The sequence below is a fragment of the Halictus rubicundus genome, chromosome 2, assembly GCF_050948215.1.
Source record: "Halictus rubicundus isolate RS-2024b chromosome 2, iyHalRubi1_principal, whole genome shotgun sequence".
Taxonomy (NCBI): domain Eukaryota; kingdom Metazoa; phylum Arthropoda; class Insecta; order Hymenoptera; family Halictidae; genus Halictus; species Halictus rubicundus.
Window position 1 is genome coordinate 10,608,141 of NC_135150.1, and position 21,478 is coordinate 10,629,618.

At 33.8% G+C, this 21,478-nt stretch overlaps 4 protein-coding genes across 7 annotated transcripts; 2 read left to right on the top strand and 2 right to left on the bottom strand.

Moving 5' to 3' along the window:
• The first annotated feature begins 266 nt into the window (after positions 1 to 266).
• LOC143365222 (uncharacterized) lies at positions 267 to 2,461 on the top strand. Of its 2 annotated transcripts, XM_076805185.1 has the most exons (4): positions 267 to 287; positions 684 to 779; positions 1,191 to 1,566; positions 1,646 to 2,461. In XM_076805185.1, the coding sequence occupies exons 3-4, from the start codon at positions 1,435 to 1,437 to the stop codon at positions 2,405 to 2,407; spliced, it is 894 nt and encodes a 297-aa protein (XP_076661300.1). In that variant the 5' UTR covers positions 267 to 287; positions 684 to 779; positions 1,191 to 1,434; the 3' UTR covers positions 2,408 to 2,461. The 2 variants fall into 2 exon arrangements, with proteins under 2 accessions (XP_076661300.1, XP_076661301.1); XM_076805186.1 differs by lacking the exons at positions 267 to 287; positions 684 to 779 and having other exon boundaries at positions 1,041 to 1,566.
• Positions 2,462 to 2,862: 401 nt separating this feature from the next.
• On the bottom strand, positions 2,863 to 8,518 carry Sage (salivary gland-expressed bHLH). Of its 3 annotated transcripts, none has more exons than XM_076805189.1 (4): positions 8,343 to 8,518; positions 7,957 to 8,128; positions 4,277 to 4,474; positions 2,863 to 4,198 (listed from the first exon to the last, which is right to left on the bottom strand). In XM_076805189.1, the coding sequence occupies exons 1-4, from the start codon at positions 8,382 to 8,384 to the stop codon at positions 3,762 to 3,764; spliced, it is 849 nt and encodes a 282-aa protein (XP_076661304.1). In that variant the 5' UTR covers positions 8,385 to 8,518; the 3' UTR covers positions 2,863 to 3,761. The 3 variants fall into 3 exon arrangements, with proteins under 3 accessions (XP_076661304.1, XP_076661305.1, XP_076661302.1); XM_076805190.1 differs by having other exon boundaries at positions 2,863 to 4,180; positions 4,277 to 4,477; XM_076805187.1 differs by having other exon boundaries at positions 4,277 to 4,477.
• Positions 8,519 to 14,968: 6,450 nt separating this feature from the next.
• On the bottom strand, positions 14,969 to 16,202 carry Rpl14 (ribosomal protein L14). Its single transcript, XM_076805191.1, has 4 exons — positions 16,071 to 16,202; positions 15,639 to 15,740; positions 15,258 to 15,452; positions 14,969 to 15,162 (listed from the first exon to the last, which is right to left on the bottom strand). The coding sequence occupies exons 1-4, from the start codon at positions 16,071 to 16,073 to the stop codon at positions 15,013 to 15,015; spliced, it is 450 nt and encodes a 149-aa protein (XP_076661306.1). The 5' UTR covers positions 16,074 to 16,202; the 3' UTR covers positions 14,969 to 15,012.
• Positions 16,203 to 17,223: 1,021 nt separating this feature from the next.
• LOC143365225 (ribosome biogenesis protein BOP1 homolog) lies at positions 17,224 to 21,260 on the top strand. Its single transcript, XM_076805192.1, has 8 exons — positions 17,224 to 17,508; positions 17,648 to 18,571; positions 18,658 to 19,336; positions 20,016 to 20,225; positions 20,308 to 20,585; positions 20,664 to 20,763; positions 20,842 to 21,037; positions 21,107 to 21,260. Exons 1-8 carry the CDS (start codon positions 17,404 to 17,406, stop codon positions 21,258 to 21,260), a joined length of 2,646 nt encoding a protein of 881 aa, XP_076661307.1. The 5' UTR covers positions 17,224 to 17,403.
• Positions 21,261 to 21,478: the final 218 nt, after the last annotated feature.

The window sequence follows — 21,478 nt, forward strand, 5'->3', positions numbered from 1 at the left end:
GCTTTGTTAAGGAGTTATTAACGAAAAACACGAACCAATCAGGGCGCTGGACTTATCGCTGAGCCGCAATCCGTCCGCTGTTGCCGCGTACTGATTGATCAGTACCTTTAAAGGAAATACAACATTTTGGAACACCCTGTATATAGGTGTTCTGTGGTTTCCGGCGTCTACCAATGTTCATCAAGCACTAACAGAAAGAAGACCATCGACGAATTAATACTGAACTGAGGATATCTATTTTTCCTATTGGCTGAGAAGAAGAGGTAGGAAAAGTCGATGTTTTCAAGGTAAGATCAGAGATTTAATTACAAATGTAAAAGAAAACATCTTTAAAAATTACTCTATATCTTATTTCTGACATAAAAACCTGAAAATCTAAACATTTAAAATATAGTTACCTCCTAATAATTAATTTTATTTTTTGTAAATATCAGCAAAAGTGTCACAAAACATCGTATCCAGACCTAACTTAATCATACATTATCATTATTAGGATCATACTCCTATGAAAATACACATAGACTTTTTGACAGTGATACTGAAATAAATGTAATGTAACAATTACAATTTTTATTCTGTTATAATCGCTGACACCCGATCGTGCCATACTTCAGGTAAAAAAAAACACGTCACCTTCCTCCTAAATAAAAATTTATTAAAAATTTTAACTATTCCACAATCAGTTTTCCCTACTGACCGTTCGAGGACCGTTCGTGGATTGGCGTGACAGTCAAGGCCAAATGCCTGCCGGCCCTCGCATAAAAGGAAAAGGAACAATAGTATGTTTGCTCCGTGTGTCTCCGTCTGATACTAACATCCTTCTAATAATTAGACCTGCATTCCTATCATATGTCAACTTTTCAGTTGTGCATAATATACATGCTGATACGTGTAAACAATGATCATCAATTAAAAGCGCAAGGAATTAGTATATCGGATGACAGTATCACAGGGTGTCATTTTTTAGTTTCAAACATTTTTAAATTTTTAATTCTGTAAACATGTACATATTTATAAAGTATCTATATAAATTTCTTGTATTCGTAATGTCAAGAGATTAAGCTGCATGTTATTCTTTTTGATTTTTTGCCGCAGAAGGCAATTCATAAATCACTTTGTTGACATTGTCACTTCGACCAATAGAAAAAATATCTACACCTAAAATCCAATCAGACCCACAATTCTTTCAGATGACATTTTTTCAACTGTGAAGAGTAAAAGTACCCCATGATTGGGTCATACTTAACCTCACACTTACTCAAGAAAAAGAAAACGTAATTAATTAATTAATTACTTTTAAAATATATTGACTGGATCGATATAATAAATAATTAACATCTAAAAATGTTATATATTTTTATAATGCGTAGATAAGATTATCTAGTGGGTTCTAAACTTTCTATTTTGTCTTAATTTGTCAAAAATATTTTAATAATGACAAAAGTAAATACATATGAAATTCTTAATCAAGCTGATGATAAATTTTATACGCTTTATATAGAATGGCTTAATTCACATTTCGAAGTAATATTGTTAGAACCATCAATGTCACCATTAAATGGCAAGGTCTGTATGCATTTTTATAATCAAAATACCTATTGATATACTTTTGGTTTTTTAAGATTAAAACAGTTTTACATTGCAGATGGATAAAACAAATATTGATTACTTTTGTAAAGAGTTATCTAAATCATTTGAAGGGTATGTACAAGAGACTAAGGAAATATTTTGTGGAAAAAGGAAAGAAATTCAATTTCTTATTGACAATACAGCTCTACAATGGAAGAATAATTTGTGGATTCTTGGAAAAATTGATTTAAACCCAGTTTCTGATATTAAGATGATCTCGGAAAGCTTTCAGCGATTTCTAAAGTTTTATCAAGGTATTCATAAAAAATTAAATAGTATGGAAGAGGAAAATAAAACTTTGATAGAAAAGAATAAGAAATTAAAAGCAGATATAGACAAAATGATAGAAGCTAAAACTGTTATGGAACAAGATATGTATAAAAAGTTTATATTAATTTTAAATTCTAAAAAGAAAAAAATACAGGAACTAGAATGTAAAATGGAGCTAAATAGTAAAGAATCGGTTTATGATGCACCTACTGATGAAAGCGAAGAGTCAGATATAGGAGATGCTATAAAAAATAAGAAAAGAAAAACTACTGATAATAAGAGTTTTGAATTTCTGCAGAGGAGAAAATGTGAAACCAAGAATGCTCCTAGTCCAGAACCATCTACTAGTAAAGAGTGTGTAAATGATGATATAGAAGGTCAAGAAAGTATTATGAAAGGAGAAAATGGAAGAATACAAAATGATCAAAGTTGTATTTCCGAGTCTAGAAAATCAACAAGTAGCTTAAATTTAGAAGAAACAGAATCAGACGAAGATTTATTTTCCTAGTGAATTTTTTATATATAAATTGTAAATATAATTAATAATGGAAGAATGATGAATGATGTTTGTCTATATTTTATTAATAAGATTTTATTTAAGATTAACAAATTGATCATTATTTAGTGAAATGATTTATTTTTTAATTCATAGATTCTATATAAAATATTGCATGCAATATATACTGTACTGTATGAGTGGCCAAATTTTGAACTACAAGAAATACAGGTTGTCTCAAAAATCATGGTACAAGCAGTCAGATGGTAACTCTACATCTACATGCAAAAATAAATTGAAAAAAATGAATAATTCCAAATGCGGGCATTGCAAAAGTAAGATAACATTAATGATAGTAAAACTTAAAGAAACTCACAATTAGAAATTTTTTACGGATCTTTAAACTTATTTTTTGCGAAAACAAAATCTTAAGTGAAAAAATGTTCTTTTACTTTACTTGTTTTTACATGTAGAGTCACTAACCGACCGCGTATACCACGATTCCAGAGACACCCTTTATATCAGGTCATTCCTATATTTACATTCCGTAGAGTTCAATTGTGATACATTGTATGTGTTTACCTCGTATTTATACAATTTAATTATTTTTAATGCTTTATAAGATCAAATAACATTGTATTTAAAAAATCTGTTTTCGTGTTTTTTTTTTATAAATAAAATTCAAGCAGAAATGCATAGATTTTTTAAATAACCAGACGGTTTCGTCAATTACTTTCAACTTTCGGTTCGGAAATAGAAAATAAATGAATTATACATAAGAATAATTTTTGATAATTGATTATATTTTGCAACATAAATAAAATATACATATGTATAAAAATTAAGTTGATCACTCGATGAAACTCGGTAGTATCTTTTTTTCAATACTGTAACTTTTAATAGCTCTAGAAATCTTTAGAGGAAAATTAATCGTAATTTATGTACACTCGGACCTCGATTATCCGAACTCCAATATCTGAATTCTTTATTATTCGTACACGTTCCACGTGTAAATAGCTCAATCTAAAGCAATTCGTATGAAACACTGTATTTATATGGTGCAAATTGATAAGGATTAAACTTAGCACTGTAACTAAGCAACTGTTTTATTATTTGAAAACTCATGTTTCCCTTTTTAATCCAGATGATCGAGGTTCTAAGTACTGTCCACTTAAAATAAAACGACTGAAAAGAGTAATGAGAAAACTGCGGATTTTTGTATAGAAGCCAGGATAATGGAAAAATTTAATTCACCATAATAAAGATTTCTTCTTAAAAAAGGTTTTTCTGCATTTTACAAACTTGTAAATGCTACTAATTTATAAAGATTTACAGACTACCGATGACGATTCTTGAAGGAACAGTATCAATGCCGCGAATCATGAGAAAACTGACGATCGTTTGGTTCTGATGATAGCCGAGGGTGAATAGGGGAGGGTAGTGTTGATGGAGATGGAGTAGTAAACGGAGTATAATAATCGTAACGATAATAAGCAAACGATTCCCATCGAGTTGGGTGTTGTACGTCGAAAGATGTGGTGGTTGTAACGGGTGTACCAGTAGAATAATAACTCCTTTCAGGCACGTTTGGAACATAGTTGTATTGGGGTTCCAAGAGGCTCTGCAAATGCCTGATATAAGTTATGGCGTGTCTGAGCGACTCTATTTTTGATAGTTTCTTCCCGGGTGGTTTACAGATTGGTAATTTCGATCGTAAAAGTTCGAACGCGCGATTCATGTCTCTCATCCTCGTTCGTTCCCGGTCGCAAGCGGATTTCTTATAATCTGAAAACGAAGTACCGACTAGATTAACATTTAAATGTAACGACGGATTTTTTACATGTTTCCACATTCTTCTTTTAAGGAATGTTTGAGTCCCACCCTTTTCGGTTTGCGACGATTCACGCTGCACCGATTTAATGTTCGTTTCATGGAGAATTTCTAAGTGCGGATGACTATTAATCACTTCTGGTTCGGGCACTCTTATCACAAACACGCGATTGCCATTTTGCTGACGATCTTCGAAATTTCTGTGCTGCCATCCTCTTCTTGCTATCTGCCGCCGCGGCAAGATCGAATCTTCTACGATCAAGTATTTATATCATCGTAACGTTTTTCATGCTCATAATACACTCCACGACAATACTATAAGACACTATGCAAAACCATACAAATCTGTCTTAGGAAAAAGAATTTCTCCCTCTCATCCGTATATATATAAACTTTTCTTAACTTTTTCAAATACTGAGAAAGAATCCACCCCAAGGGATGGACCATTTTCTACCATTACTACCGCGGTTCGGAAACCACCCCCCCCCCAGCCTGTAATATTTAGAATCCCAAAGGGTTGGGTTAAAGTTCCTCCTTCTCGAGGAGGAAGTTTAATTACTTGAACAAGTTACGGTCTTGCAAATTCGTGCAAAGGTAGCTAAGGCACGAATGGTTACACCAGTTGATGGCCATCCAATAAATGATCCATCTTATGCAGGTTGATAAGAGTCAGGGACTCTTAATTGATCAAATTGGTAACGTCGAAAATATTTACAACAGACGTTTATCCCTACTATGATATTTGCACCTCCACATATCAATGTGCCTGCAGGGGTAGTGCGAACGAACATCACTGTTGGCCCTACTCGGTTGTACGTGCCTCCAAATTATTTAGAGAACCCTATTGCATGTCCGAACCCAATCGCGTACTCATAGATAAGACGCAGTTCCTGAATTTTGATGATTTGATAACGAGATACACGTATTTTATCCACCGCGTCGGTCGTAAGATGAAGTCCGCTATTGGCGTCATCGATTTTAAGAACATAAAAGGTTCGTTGTCGCAGCTATTGGGTTCAAGAGTCTCACCTCATAGAGGATTGAATTATTTAGAGACTTGGTGCACAAAGAACGTACCCATAGCTATATTAGCTCTCGGTGGAGGATTTGGGTTTGATTCAAATGATCCTCTCCATAGTGAGTTGGTGATGAATGTTAATTGGACAATGGATCCGGTCGCTTTTCTTGTAAAAGCACAACACGTGAACCGTCGGTTATCGCACATCGGTTATTTGATGATGGGTCTTCGGACAGAGAAGGCTACTTAACTAGAGTGAGACTACTTAAACTACTCTAGTATAAAGACTATGGGATTAGTGGTTAGAGGAGACCCCAATAGAGAGGGACGTAATCCAGTGCCGCTATTTTGTTTGTAAGCGTACGCATCAAGTACACGTGAAGGTCATCTTTATTTTTCTAAATGGAATCATATAATTTTTTATGCACTATTCGATACATCTCGGCATTCTGCATAAAAATGTATTAACCTATTTATGTAGAAAATCTATTACTTTGGGAGATACATTAATTTTAATATTGCGAATCCCCATTATTAGTACATAGTTATGTACAGTGTACAGTTGAGAGGACCTTCACCTACACTGTATAACCAACAAAGTTGTTATGGGTGGCAGAGTTAGGTGGGACACCCTGTATATGTAATGTTAATGTTTACTTCATGAGAAGTATTTTTCGGTACATAATTTATAACTATAAACATTATAACAGTAAAACTAATAAAATTAAAGACATCTACTACTAGTAGCCACGACAAAACTATAAGACATGTACCTAATGTTTATTGTAAAAGCGGAATATGAATACTTTAGGTTTATTGTTCATGGACAGCACGTACCGTAGGATGGTTCTTATTTTTCAACTTTCGATTTTTTCTGGCCCTTACCTGTCTAAACTGTGAGACTTGGTGCTGCATTTGCGTCAGTTTAAAAATTTTAATAATTTCACGCAATTTTCAAACATAACTGTATTTCGTTATTTTGGAATTATCGTCAAACGTTTTTGAAGAAAAGATAATGCCTCAGACGAATAATGATGAGATTTATATGTCACTTTAAAAAAACATACAAAATCTTTAAACTTGATCAAGTTTAAATCGATCAAGTAAATCGATTTACCATTAAATACAGCGTATCATGCAGAATCTAGCAAAGGAGAATATATCAAATCTGGACACACCGATTTTGACGAAATTTCTGCGAGAGATGAGTAGTTTTCGGAAAACTATTTGACGCGTATTTTTTTCGGTTAGGAACCACCGTATGTACAGCCACCCTTATTTTGTATAACTGTTAATTGTTTCTTGATGTAAACACTTCCGCTTATCTTCAACGCACATTATAAATTTTTCTACATTAAGACATTTTTTTTCTCCAGAGTACACTTCTTAAGCTAGCATCCCTCAATAGTTTTCTACAACATCTAAATCGGCAGATCTTACGGCCCACGTTAAAATATATATTTTTTGCTTTCGAAAGGAGCTTTACAATTTTTAGTTTATGTAAAGCTGCGTTTTCGTGTTGGAAAACATATTTTTATTTGACCTTATTGTGTTCATACTTTACTAGTTACTTGTTGACGATGTCTGTGTCTACTCTATCATTCATTTTTATACGAATAAACTTAAAAAAAAAATAAATAATAATAAATTGTCGAAGAACTATCCCCACTACCACCCAACTACTACCCCGAAACTCGAGAGGCTTCCGGTCGCTGAGGAGTATAAAGAAGAAAATTTCTTTATTTTTCATTATTTGTTACGGGACTTGCACCAACATATTCGTGGCATTTTTCTAATGAAAATTATACCAAATATGACATAATTTCGATGATATTTACTTGTGTAATGAACGGTGAAAGTTACTTTTTATTACAATTATATTGACGGAGAATTAGTGTAAATGTGGTCGGAATTATATCATGTTTGGTATCATTTTAATTACAAAAATTCCACAAATATATTGGTGAAAGTTTCATAAAAAAAATAATTAATAACAAAAAAGATTAATTTTTTATTTAAAGGCCTGAGCTCACGCTAGCGCAGAATTCAATGCGTGCATTAAAATGACTAGTCTTTGATTGATATGATTTCTGCCTAACATTGGGGACATTTTTTTTAAGAACGAAGTTTACCCTTTAAAATATATAAATCATCTTCACTTCGATTTAATTTAACTTTTCTCCTTGCAGAATTTCGTACGAACAAAAAATATGTCAGGTTTACTATTATTTATAATATTGCATGTTTACTATTAACTCTTTCAATAAAAATTCTCTTGTCAAGTTGTTCAGTTCTCTTGTCACGTTGTTCAGTAAGAAGTGTTATCAGTAGACCGCAGATTTTATGGATTTAACCACTTGCAAAACCATTTGAACAATTTAAAAATGGCGTTGAATTATTTTCAGCTCATTATAATTATTAAGTAAAGATATAAACGACTATGTAGCTCTTTCGTCTTGCAACTAATGCAGACAATTTTTATTTTGAATAAAATCCGCAATCTAGTTACCAGTTATTGTTATCTAGCTTCGTGCTTCTTAGAAATATTAATTACAATATGGTGTTGGAGAAAATCTCGTCAAGTAAATTCTAAACACATTCTTAACACATAGTACAGAAGAAAAAGGAAAATTGCTTTTTGTAACCTAAATTTGTATGGTTTTATTAGTGTTTTATAGCATTGTCGCGTAGTGTAGATATAGATTCTAGATACCTGATTCATTCCCAATGAATTGACCCTGCAAATATTGGTCGATCGGTGATAATTTCGATGGAGGACTATCTTTCTGGTGCAGCATTTCCTGTTGTTGCAGTTGAGAGTTCTTGTCCAGATCTAGCAATATCGGCGAATGAGCACGGTCTTCGTTATTGCTATCATTTTCCGACTAAAAAGCATAATTCTTCCTTTAGCCGATAGAAGAACTAGTTATCACTTTTTAATTTAATACCATCGGATTGCTATCAATTCAATGGTTCAATAATCGTTTCGAATGAAAAGTTCCATAAAAATTCTTCGATTTGAAACTTCTACCCAGATAACAAGTCTCCGGAACGAAACTTTTAACTCATTAAGAAGGGGTTGACAGATGTTAATTTTACCTCGTTCCTCAGCGGTTCGTTAGTATACTCTTCTAGATCCATATCGGCGATTAAATCGTTGAAACAGTTAATCGAATAATTAATCACATCCGATCACCATCGGCTACACCTAGCCGAAAAAATGTTGAAGAACTGATCTACCTTCGAGTAACTTTCCTAAGGCATATACCATGCAGGACTGTCGAACGCGTTTGTCGTCAGATAAGATGTGGATCGGTCACAGACAGTCGTTATTAATGTTAATTTTATCCATTTATTAAGTATTCAGGTGTTCCGACAGAGGCACTCAATGAACGGCAAAAAGAGGACAAAGATCTGTTCGAATCGCCCGGCGCTATCAACGTATCGAATTCCTTATACAATTATGAATTGACTACAGTTGCAAATGTTGACGAATAGAAACATTTTTTTTATTACGCCGCGATACTAAAACTATTGTAATTTCGATACAAAAGTGTCTTTGTTGAATGATCCCAAGTCGTATTGTTCCTACAACATCGTATGAGAACCTCTGGGATGATCGGAATAAAAGTGGGAATACAAACATCGAAACATAATAGACGCCTGCCCGATGGAAATACTAATAAGCTGGCTCCGTGCATGTACACGCAGCACATCCTAAAGAATGCTCGTCGTTTCCAAAGATGCAATGTAATCTATATTAGACTAAGAAAAATTAGATTCCATTTATATGTAACGAAGGAAAGTAGAGAATAAAAAACGATGTAGTATTCTTTCAACAACGGCAACTTTTATTTCGACACATTTATCTCTTGAATAACTGGAGTATCAATTTTCACGTTATTTAATAATAATAATAATAACAACTACAACAACAACAATAATAATAATAATAATTGGTAAATCGTATATTGGTTTTCGCCTATTGTGATTTTGTCTCGACTGTTACAGATTTTTTATTAAAGAATTTGCATATATTTTACAATCGTATTTTCATTCATTTAAACAGAAGGCTCTTACTTTTAGCACGGTTTGTATGTAGTAATATAGCTTCTGTGCTTATTCTGCTTGGAGTAGACCGGGGCACTTCTGAAGTAACATTATTTGAAATATTATATTCAATATTATATTAAGTAATTGTGAAATTGTTCTACGAAATTATATCAGCTAACCGGATTATCAGGTTTGAGTCCAGTTTATGTTGACACCCTTTGTTCCATATTATTTTGAGGATTATTTCTTTTGACAAAGTTGAAATAAAGAAGTATCGAAATAAATATACTATTTGAAATTGCTATTATTTCAAATAAATCAATATTATTTTTATCATCAAATAACATTATTGAAAGTAACGGTGCGAAATAAATTATTTCAAATAATTATTTCTTATTTTCAATTTAAGTAAAATTTGCCCAGGTTTACTGTAGAGAATATATACCAAAAAGCACCGCTAAAATTTTCAAGAGTTTTGAACATTAATGGTTTTCAAATGTTTATAGCACTACGTGAAAAGGGTTAAAAAGAAATTTAATACAATGAAAAAAGAGTGAAAATACTATTTATTTAAAACAAAATATGACAATGAAACGTAGATATCTATATTTGACTGGTGCACATCTATAGCATCTGCGTAGTTACAACGTAATAACAATATTAAATTTTAACAAAATTATTGAATTATAATACACGTTGATAAATGAAGGTGATAAATGGAGGCGATACATGATTCTTACGTATTGATTGAAAAATACGGTTAGGCACGTTTCCAACTAATTTTTTCAAAATTATTTCGCTGACTGCATTTCAGGATTCAATAACAGCTTCTTTCAGTTGTGAAACGTGTTAGAACTGCCCGTTATTTGCATAAATACGTCGTACCATAATAACCCACAAATTTTTCATAGGAATTCGATCCGAGGAGCATGCTGGCCATTTCGATAAATTGATATTAAAAGTTTCAAGCCACGCTGCGGTTTCTCTCTCGACTTTTATGTATCGGGGCGTTATTCTGTTGATATTTCAATGTACTCCGAACTATTCATTCTGCAAGAAGAAACAGTTAATTCAACCTTGCGACTAGAGCAAAATGCACCCCACACCATAAGTGTTCCTTGACCAAAATTACGTTTGCACAAATATTTTGTTTCCGTTCGAAGGGCCCTTGGCGAATCTTCCGAAAGCCGGTTACGCCATCACGCCATTTCGATGAAATATTCACAATACATATAATTGACGCAGGTCTACAAAACGAATTTTGTAAATTTTTATTATAGGCCCATATTAAAAAAAGTTGTACAATTACAAAAAATGTTCACATCATGTAGTAAAGTAATTGTTTTAACTTATCAAAAAAATTAAAGTCGTATGGTTCAATATTAAAAAAAGTTATCGTCTTTTTAAGAGTGTCCGAATATTAATAGACAGTCACTGTACATTAGGGTGGCTCTTATTTTCGATATTTAAAATTTGTCTGGTGGCACTCCTCAACATTGCGTCCAATTAATAAAAAAAAAACCTGTGCATTTGAGCTCGATCGGATAACGGGAAAGCGTGCTACGATCAGAATTAGACTTTGGCTGGGAGACTATTGAACTAAAGCTGTGCCTTACTCATATATTTCTTTTCAACTCGTAATATACCTATATGAGAATGATACACGTAGACTAAACATTAAACGTATCATCTACAAATCGAATTACATATTGCAGGGCTGGGTATTTTTGTCTCAATTGAGACAAGACCACTGTCCTCTTCCAATAAACGCCGCGCCGCACAATTTTGTAAATTTTTATTATAGGCCCATATTAAAAAAGTTGTACAATTACAACGTTTAGTATTTTCTCTGCAATTTCGGCAATTTGGACAAAATCGGATTCAAAATCAAGGAACTTTCGATAGGAATGAGGTAGAGCGATGAAATTTTTTTTAAATGAAAGCTGCAACTTTGTAGAATATGGGAAAAATAGAGAGATTGTGGTACGAACGTTTTTTAACCTCGAGAAAATTCGTTAAACGCGAACAAATTCAAGAAAATTTTAGTTTTTCCAATACCACGCGCGGAAAATAATTTTTTTTAACATGCTATACATCATTTCCCATAGATTTTTTCACGCTGATTTCAAATCTGGTCTCAAAATTTGTCTACGACCTCAGGATTTTGCAAAAAATAGATTTTTGTGACAAAAACTAATGAAGTCATTTTTTCGTTGAAATGATTGGATGGTAATAATCTCTCTATTTTTCCCATATTCTACAAAGTTTCAGCTTTAATTTAAAAAAAGTTTCATCGCTCTACCTCATTTCTATCGAAAATTCTTTGATTTTGAATCCGATTTCGTCCAAATTGCCCACTGTGCGCCGTTACTATGAGGCAACGAAGACGCGAGACACCACTAGTGAACGCGACGAAGGTGCGCCCTGCATGAAAGAGAGGTTGGTGGGAGAAACAGGCGTTTGCGGGGCCCCTACCGAGCCCATCACTGACATATTGGAACAACGCGACAGGCGACCAACACGTTATCGCAATGCTTGCCTCACCTGACCCGCTTGATGCGCATCGCGATGCTTGCCTCACTTGGACAATATCGTACGGATTCGCTCATATTTAATTAACGGTTCATTTTAGAGGTTTTTTCGAAACGTAGTTCTCTTTATAAGACCCTTACCCTTTTTTTCCGTGGGAAAATGCTGTTCGCATGCCCCGACTCCCTGGAGGAAGCCGGGGTTATGTGGGACTATCTCTGGGGGGGGGGGGGGGATCTCCAGAGACTACCCACTAAAACCCCACGCCCACCTAAGCTAAAGGGGAGGTGCCTGGATCGCGCGAGTACTCAACAGGACACCTCTTACCTATCATACTACCCGAGGGAGGGATAGCCTCCCCCACTGCTTACACTATAAGACCCCGGGTGGAGGGACCCGCCCGGTGTCCCCACCCTGGAGCCTTCGGATTGAGCTTCTCGAGCTCCAGCTAAGTCCACCCACAGCTCCCGGTATTTTCGTGTCCCGCTCGGAGCCGGTGTCCCGAAGGAACCAGCCCCGGCCGAGGCAAGAAGACGCCGCAACCGGAAGGAAGGGCCGTCGGAGGCGTGGTCCGGCACGCCCCGACTCTTCCTACACAACCCCTCACGAATTCCCCTTCCTTAGGAGAGAGACGGACCGACACCCCCCCACACCGAGAGTAATCCCGGGGGGTGTCGTCCCAACACGGGGGTAGCTATGCCCCCCCCCGGGGGCCGGGGTCAGCTCACACCACGAGCCCCCGGATCTATCCCCCCCCCCCCCAGGTAGGGGCACAGCGTGACGCGTGGAGTCCTTCCGCGCCAACCCCGCTCCACCCCCCACATAAGACCCTTACCCTTGATAAAGTGTAACCTCCAAATTTTGTTGACTTCTAATAAAGAAAATATACGCAATTTCCTGCAAAATAATATGCATTTAAAAAAAAAGTAAGTTCCAAAAGTTAAAAAAAAAACACACATTTTTCGTTAACGTTTATTGATAAAAGATAAAAATAAAGATAAAGATAATGAAAACTCACTTTAGTTTTCAAATTTCAGAAAAAATTTTTTGATTTTGTTATGAAATTTTTCCCAATTTTTTCGAAAACCGTTTGTTTTGCGAAAAAAAGTAATCCGGCATGAAAGTCGCAGCCTGCCCAGATCTACAGGTTTGGTCAAACATATTTTTCGATATAGTCAATAATTTAGAAGATATTAGAGAAAATCGATGGGCCCGGGGGCACGTTTTCCCGTTATCCAATCAAGTTCAAACTTTGCATACTTTTTTTTATTAATAGGAAACTGCTGGAGCAGTGCCGCAAAAAGGATGTTGAGAAAAATTTTCAAGAGTAAACAATAGCCATCCTAGTGTAACGTGATACGTGGTCAGGTATGTCGATGAGTTAACATTAATGCAATGTCAACATTTTTTTTGTATTTCATTATTTTTTTCAAATACACGCGCCATATACATTTATAATCTCCAAATCATATACAGTAGAAATTAAATACAAATACAGAATATTCGGTGCTTGCTAATACATCTAAATGTATCAACTATCGGCAACATTGGGCGCGACACCGAAGTGGTATTGGGGCTCTTAGAGTCCTAAAACGCCTAGAAAACAAAGCCCATAACAAACAGTAGGGATTGGTAGGGATACAGTAAGTCTTACTAGTAAGATAAGAGTAATTATCATTACTCTCTGTCCATAGGCCGTGATTATACATGTATAATCGCTCCCTGCAGGGAATGCGGCGGCGAGATTGAGCGACGTATGAACATACACATGAGCGTTGAAATCATGCCGCTTTTTCTACTTCTTCCCATACTTTGTCGGTGATAGACTTATTTTTATAATCATTATGATAATCTTGGCATAAAATCAGCCTGAGGGCCGGTTTGCCGCCTTGATGACTCTGTGTAACCACATACTCATAGAAGAAACCCATATACATATACGAACTTGCAAGGGACTGAAATTGACGTTTCATTACCGCAATAAGCAATTCAGAAGTGATCAATTTGGTTTCCTAAAAGTCCAATCTAGGACTGTTCGGTCTCTAAACTGCTTATATTTTTACGTTATCGTGGAGTAATTTGTAATATTCGGCGGCATACTGCCTGACAGCGACAGTGGCGCTACTAGTGCAAATGCAAGTTCGTATACATATATGGGTTTCTTCTATGTGTGTGTGGTTACACAGAGTCATCAAGGCGGCAAAGCGACCCTGATTGTTTTGGATACATACTGAAATAATACAGAGTGTAGCGAGCGGCAATTGTTGCGTTCATCGTCATCCGCGATGCCGCGCCGCTCAGTTGCTGTATAACCAATTTCATATTTATATAATGATTCGATTTTTTTTGCCGCTTCGTCGTCAATTGTTTTACTACTCTTGCCGCTCTCTGTATAACCAAGGCCTTTTAGACCCGGCATAGGTATATGATATGCACAGGATGCAATATTCCAAGATAACGGTGATCTGGCGTCATAAAATAATTTAAATGATGGATATTTGACATATATATTGTCTTTATTATTCTTTTTTTAAATAATAAACTTCATGTTTTTCTTAATCAAATTCATGTAATTATGTAATAGTAAAAAACGTTAAATAGAGCCAAGATTCAACACATGAGTGTTTAAAAAAATGATGAAATAAAAATTAAGTTAAAAATGTTTTTGTGCAGTTATTTAAAAATAGTTCAAATATGTTTTGAAAATAGTGTAAGCAGAGAGGAAATTTCCACTCTGGTCTAACCAATACCATGAAAAAAATATCTGGGTTCCCTTTCGCTTTTCCGTAAGTTTACTTATAAAATTTCTTTGGAAGTTGTCATCATATGCAAACAGTGCGATCCCGTCGCGTGACACTTAAACATCTAGCAAACACAGTTGATTATTTACATAAATAATGTTCTCCCTCCACAAATTTATTTTAATTTCTTCTGGTCAACTATCAAATAGTCAAATATAAATCACATATAAATATCATGTACCATAAAATCATATTTAAATATTACTTTATGAAATAATACTTCATTTGTTTGTTCTAAAATTAGGTTTTGCATCACATTTTCTTAATAAACAAGTAAAATGCGATGCATTAATGTACATTTAACTTACATGTAAATATTAAAGGTATACATAAAAACAAATGTACTGTTATAAGATAAGTTTGTATTTATTTCATATGGTAAAAAATTACTTCTTTTCAACTTTTTTGTTTGCACCAGCAGCCTTGGTTTTCTTTACCTTCTTTTTTAATCTATAAAATACATCTGTCCTCAACTTGTTCCGGATTTGTCTGGCTTTTCTCAACTTAAAACGGTCAAAGTCACTAAGTTCCAAACGCTGAAATTAAATAGAAAAATGTTTTTGTACAGTAGTATAAAAGCATTAAATAGTTATTGCTACTAAACAAAATAAAAATGAACTATTATAGTTACCTTCTTTTTGGCTTCTACCTTTCTTGCCCACATAGTCTGTTTCCAAAGATCATTAATGTTCGCAGTTTCCCATGCTTTACGTACAACACGAGTAGACCCAGTATATGGGAAACGGATACGGAATTTGGTTAAATGAAGTTGATTTAACCTCATTCCAGTACGCGGCACATTTGATGCAGGTCCATCAACCAAAACCTGAAAATGTATTATGTTAATACAAAGCTTCCCAGATTCGTTTGTATCAAAATGGGAAAGATGAATATCAGTTACAGTATTTAGCATCAATAAAATATCAGCCGGCAATTCCTATCAATAAAACTGGATCATCATTGTTTACTTAAATAGATTCAGAAAAAAGTAACTAATAATGAATGTTCTTACCCGATTTTGGTCAATGACATCTACGATTGCTACAAGTTTGCCCTGATACGGGCCGTCACTTACATAGGCAACGCGGCCCGACTCAACAAACCTCTGGAATGGCTGTTCAAAAATAAAAACGTTTTTATTTAATAAATTATTGCATAAGAACCTTTTTATAATTAATATATTACGCTTTGATTCAATAACAGAAGACATACACACATTCGTTTACAAAGCCATAAGTATCCCTACCATGTGCTTTAATATCGATGCAACTGTTAGGTTATATGAAATAATAGTTTATATCTTTCACACAGTGCAAAAAATATGTAAAATAAATGTAAACACATACTATCTAAACTAAAATATGTTAGAAACACAAGAGCTTGTTTATTAATGTTACACATTTTAAGTGTAATATAAGGAAATTTCAAACAACACTTCACTTACCATGATTGCCCGGAAGTAAAAGACCAATGCAGCTTACAACCGCAGGAAATACTAGTGGTGCCAACTGTTTAAAATAACTTAGTCCTATATAGTTTCAATACAGAACAAGTATCATTTTTAATGAAATTCTCTAAATATATCCGTCGCGATCCACTGTCAAAGAAACAATTTTATTTTGCAATGTGAAGAAAGTTCAATTTTTTCTTTTAATTTAAGGAAAGTAACGTTACTTGCCATTGAAATTTTACTATTCGCCTCTGACATGCAAAGATAACAAATATTTGAAGGAATGATTTTACAAACTAATTTAATTTTAAGATAAAACTATGTCCCGAATTTTCAGTTTCTTTTCATTGTGTCGTACTTGTAGATACAGCGAAGCAAATATTTTGTATATTTTCATTAAAATTATCCTGAATATAACTAATTATAAACTGTATCAATCAAAACATTTTGAAATGCATTTAAAAGTTCATAACTAAATAATAATTTAGTAATTAATTTGAATTTGTTTAATATAAATCTTCAATCTTAATTTCAACGAGACAATGGAATAGAATTTTAAACATTAAGTAGAAAGAAAAACATGTTCAGACAAACGCGATATGTACTTACTATGAGATCATTTTTCTTTCGTTATTTCAAGACTGACCAAAATGTTTAAATCATTTGAAAGATACAATGATTAAATTAAAAAATTCGATTTTTAATCTGAGTAGTTACTTCCGGTTAGTATTTATATACTACACAGGGTGTCTCAAAAATGTTGTACTTCCTTGAAAGGGATAATTCCTGAGATTATTTGAGCAATTTTTTCTAACGAAAATCACGGACCAATCAGAGCGCGGCTATAGCAGTGGGATTCCGGCTCGGCAACTCCCGCTGAGCGTGGCATTGGCATTGACTGAGTCAGAACCGCCTGCTGTATCCGCGTTCTGATTGGCCCGTGTTTTTCGCTAGTAACTCAGAGCCACGGAGTATATTTTCCCAAAGGAAAAAGTTACTTCAAAGTGCGTCAGGAATCCCCCATTCCAAGGAAATACAACATTTTTGGGACACCCTGTATGTATAGAAATTGAAAAATGTGTTCTCTCCTTGTAACAAGGCAACACTCTTCAATAGTCTGTCAATAGTAAACCATCAACCAATCAAAAGGGACGAAAACTTTCAGTCAATTTTATAGCGTCTCTCAGTGATCCCGCTGCATCTCCTGTGTAGCGCGATATAAGAGAGTCAATATTCTACATATAATTACAGCATGGTGTGGAATCGCTCGTTACACGTGAAGATCACCTAACCTTTCTTCTTATTTGTATACATATAAAACTTGAAAATGAAAGATCACAAGAAGAATTTAAAGAGAAAACAAAAAGTCTTAAACATTGAAAACAACAAAACAGAAAAAGAGTCTGTAAAACATGAATCTGAGGAGGAACTGGTAAAATTTTATTTCTTTACAATACATTTCACTATGAGTATATAAAAGTGTGACTTAAATGAATTGTATTATAATTGATACTTATATTCATTTATTATATTTCTTTGTGTATTCTAATAACATCATCGAATGTATTTAGGATTCGGGTACTGAAGATTTATTGCAGGCTGAAGTGAATAATAACGATGAAAGTTCGGATGAAGAAATTAATGAAAATGTAGATGTTCCTGACTCTGATACTGAGAAAGATCCAATTGTCTTTGAATCAGATGATGAAGAAGATGAATTAAGTTTTGAAACTGATTCAGATGATATCGGTTTAGATGAAGATTACTACGCAAGTGATTATGAAGATACATTTGATGGAGAAGATGAAGAAGAAAAAGAAGAAGAAGATATCGATAGAAGTTCGAAAAAGAAAAATGAATATTTCAGTAGTAGCTCTAAGTCTAAAGACAATAAGTCGAAATTAAAAGGTGACAAACCTACATCCACAATAGAAAACACAGATGTGTATATCGCATCAAAGTATGATAAGACAGACAAATCTGCTACAAATAAAGTTACCGCATCAAATAAACCAGTTTCTTTTAAAGTTTCAGAGAAAGATGTAGAGTCAAATAATTTAAATAAAAAAAATAGTAAGGCATTGAAACAAAGTTTAAAGAAATCTGCAGAAGTAGGTAGTAAAGAAAATGTACCCGATAGTACAAGTAGTGAAAGCATAAGTAACATTGTACCAAAAGTAAATCAGAAATTAGATGAATATGAGTATGATAGTTCTGACGAAGAAGATATTCGGAATACTGTTGGAAACATACCCATGAAGTGGTATGATGACTATGACCATATTGGTTACGATTGGGATGGTAAGAAAATTATAAAACCTCAGAAAGGCGATCAGTTAGATAATTTCTTGAAAAGAATGGAAGATCCTGATTTTTGGAGAACTATAAAAGACGCACAAACTGGACAGGATGTTGTCTTAAGTGAAGCAGATATTGATTTGATTACAAGAATTCAAAAACAGAAAATTCCTGATGTAACTTTTGATGAATATGCTGTGAGTTTATATTTTATTATATTATATTTATAGCATAATAAAAGTTCGAAGACTAGTTTCACTACAGACCACTTTTTCTGTTACAGCCTTGGGTAGAATGGTTTACTTCAGAAGTGATGAAGATGCCAGTGCGTAAATTTCCTGAACATAAGCGTTCATTTTTACCGTCTAAACCAGAAGCCAAAAAGGTATCAAAGTTGGTTCATGCTCTGAAAATGGGTTGGATAAAGTCGACCGCAGAGTTAGAGAAAGAACGACAGCAAAAGAAGAATGAACCACAATTTTATATGTTATGGCAATCAGACGATCAAGCAGAAGATATGCGTAGAATTCATAAACATATTCCACCACCAAAGAGGCATTTACCTGGGCATGCAGAAAGTTATAATCCTCCACCAGAGTATTTGTTTGACAAAAAGGAGCTAAAAGAATGGAATAAGTTGCAGACAACACCATGGAAAAGAAAGTTACATTTTATTCCACAAAAATACAACTCGCTTCGTGAAGTGCCTGCTTACACAAAATATATTAAAGAAAGATTTCAGAGGTGTCTTGATTTGTATTTGTGTCCCAGAGCATTGAAGATGAGACTAACAATAGAACCTGAAGCATTGGTGCCACAATTACCTAGTCCAAAGGACCTACAGCCATTCCCTACAACTATGTCTATGATATTTAAAGGACACACAGACATGGTCAGAAGTATCACCGCAGAACCAGTAGGACAATATATTGCTTCTGGTGGTGATGATATGGACCTAAAAAGTAAGGTTTCATTGATTTTACAAGCCATTAATATAATTCTAGTACAAAAGGTTCTATAATATTAAGTTGTTGCATATGAAATGTCCAATTTTTAACAGAAACATTAATCAACCACAACTTTTTTCTAAATAAGCTTATTGATCAAAGGAAGCCCCCTTATAATCAACGTATGACATCAATGAATTACAAGTAAAAATTGAATTTTTCGGTCATTCACATACTTCGTTTACAAGATTGTCATCTCCATTTGTAATTTTTTTTACTATCAACGAATGCGTTGATTAATCACTATTATTTTGACCAAATATCAGATAATGTTATCGACAATATGTTGAAATAAAATTTATTTAACACGTTTGCGGACGTGAATGCTATAGCATTCATTTTCATAGTGATGCAAAATGACATGACTGCTATAGCATTCAAATTTTAAAGCCAATTTTTATTCATTTAATTTTATACAACCTTAAGTTTTTGTAATTAATACACATTTCAAATTAAAATTTGTTTTTGTAATTAATATACATTTCATTTGTCATTACTAATGACAGTTAACTTATTATGATTGTTTATGTCTAATCGGATTTCGGATAGTACAACTAGTTTCAAGAAAAATTGCCTGTCTATTTCTGCAGCTCACTGAAATTTTTACTTAATATATAATATTGCTAATTTACAGTATGGGAAATAGCAACAGGCAGATGTGTGAAAACAGTGCCTTGTGGTGGAGTAATTAGATCTGTAGCCTGGTGTCCAAATCAATCATTGTCTCTTATAGCAGTAGCAGCAGATAAGAAAGTTCTTTTAATAAATCCTGGAGTAGGAGATCGCTTAATTAATAGTAAAACTGATCAGCTATTAGAGATAATACCTCAAAGCGACGTTATCGGTATAATTTTATATATTATACAATTATTAATAGTAACACATAAATGAGATTGAAATTAATTGTATGCTTTTTATTGTATCAGTTAGTGATAGAGTTAAGACTGCTGTACAATGGGAACAAGCAGAAGGAGAACATAATACGAATGGTATTAGGATCATTTTAAATCACTTTAAAATAGTGAAACAAGTAACGTGGCATGGTAAAGGTGATTATTTTGCCACTGTCATGCCAGATGGACAAAATAGATCTGTTTTAATAAATCAATTATCAAAACGAAGATCTCAACTTCCCTTCACTAAGGCAAAAGGTTTAATACAATATGTTTTATTCCATCCAATTAGACCATATTTGTTCGTAGCGGTAAGTGGAAATATATGCATATGAATATGTACCATAATATAAATTCTCATTTTAAGAATCTTGATAAAACCATTGCAGACACAACGTAATGTACGAATATACGATTTAGTAAAACAGGAAATGATTAAAAAATTACTATCAAATTCACAATGGATATCGTCAATGGCAATACATCCTGGTAAACAGTTTTAAAATGATTTGAGTAATATACTTAAATCATCAGTATTATATTTAATTTCTGATTATGTATTTTTAGGAGGTGATAACATTTTAGTAGGCACTTACGATCGCAAAATGCTTTGGTTTGACCTTGATTTGAGTACAAAGCCTTATCAGACATTACGTTTACATGGTACAGGTGTAAGGGGAGTTTCATTTCACAAGCGATATCCACTTTTTGCGTCTGGTGCAGATGATAGAGGGCTTATTGTATCTCATGGAATGGTGTACAAGTAAGATTAGACGTTAATAATTTCTTCACATTATTGGTCATATATTATTTATTTCAATATACATTTTAGTGATTTACTGCAAAATCCGTTGATCGTGCCACTAAAACGATTATGTGATCACGAATCTTACAATGATTTTGGTATTTTGGATGTAATGTTTCATCCCATTCAACCATGGGTATTTTCGGCTGGTGCGGATTCAACGATACGAATGTATACTTAAATCAAATATTGTATCTATATTTTTAATTAAAAAATTCTGTTGTGCAAATAAAATTGTAGAATTTTGGACATACAATTTTTCTAGCAATGAATGAAAGCTAAAAGTTACATTTTTACTATCTATTTTATTTTTGTGCGAAAGTTTATAATACGTAATTAAACGTATAGGAACATTTTTATTACAATAAAATGCTATACAATACGAAAGTTTGTAGAAGA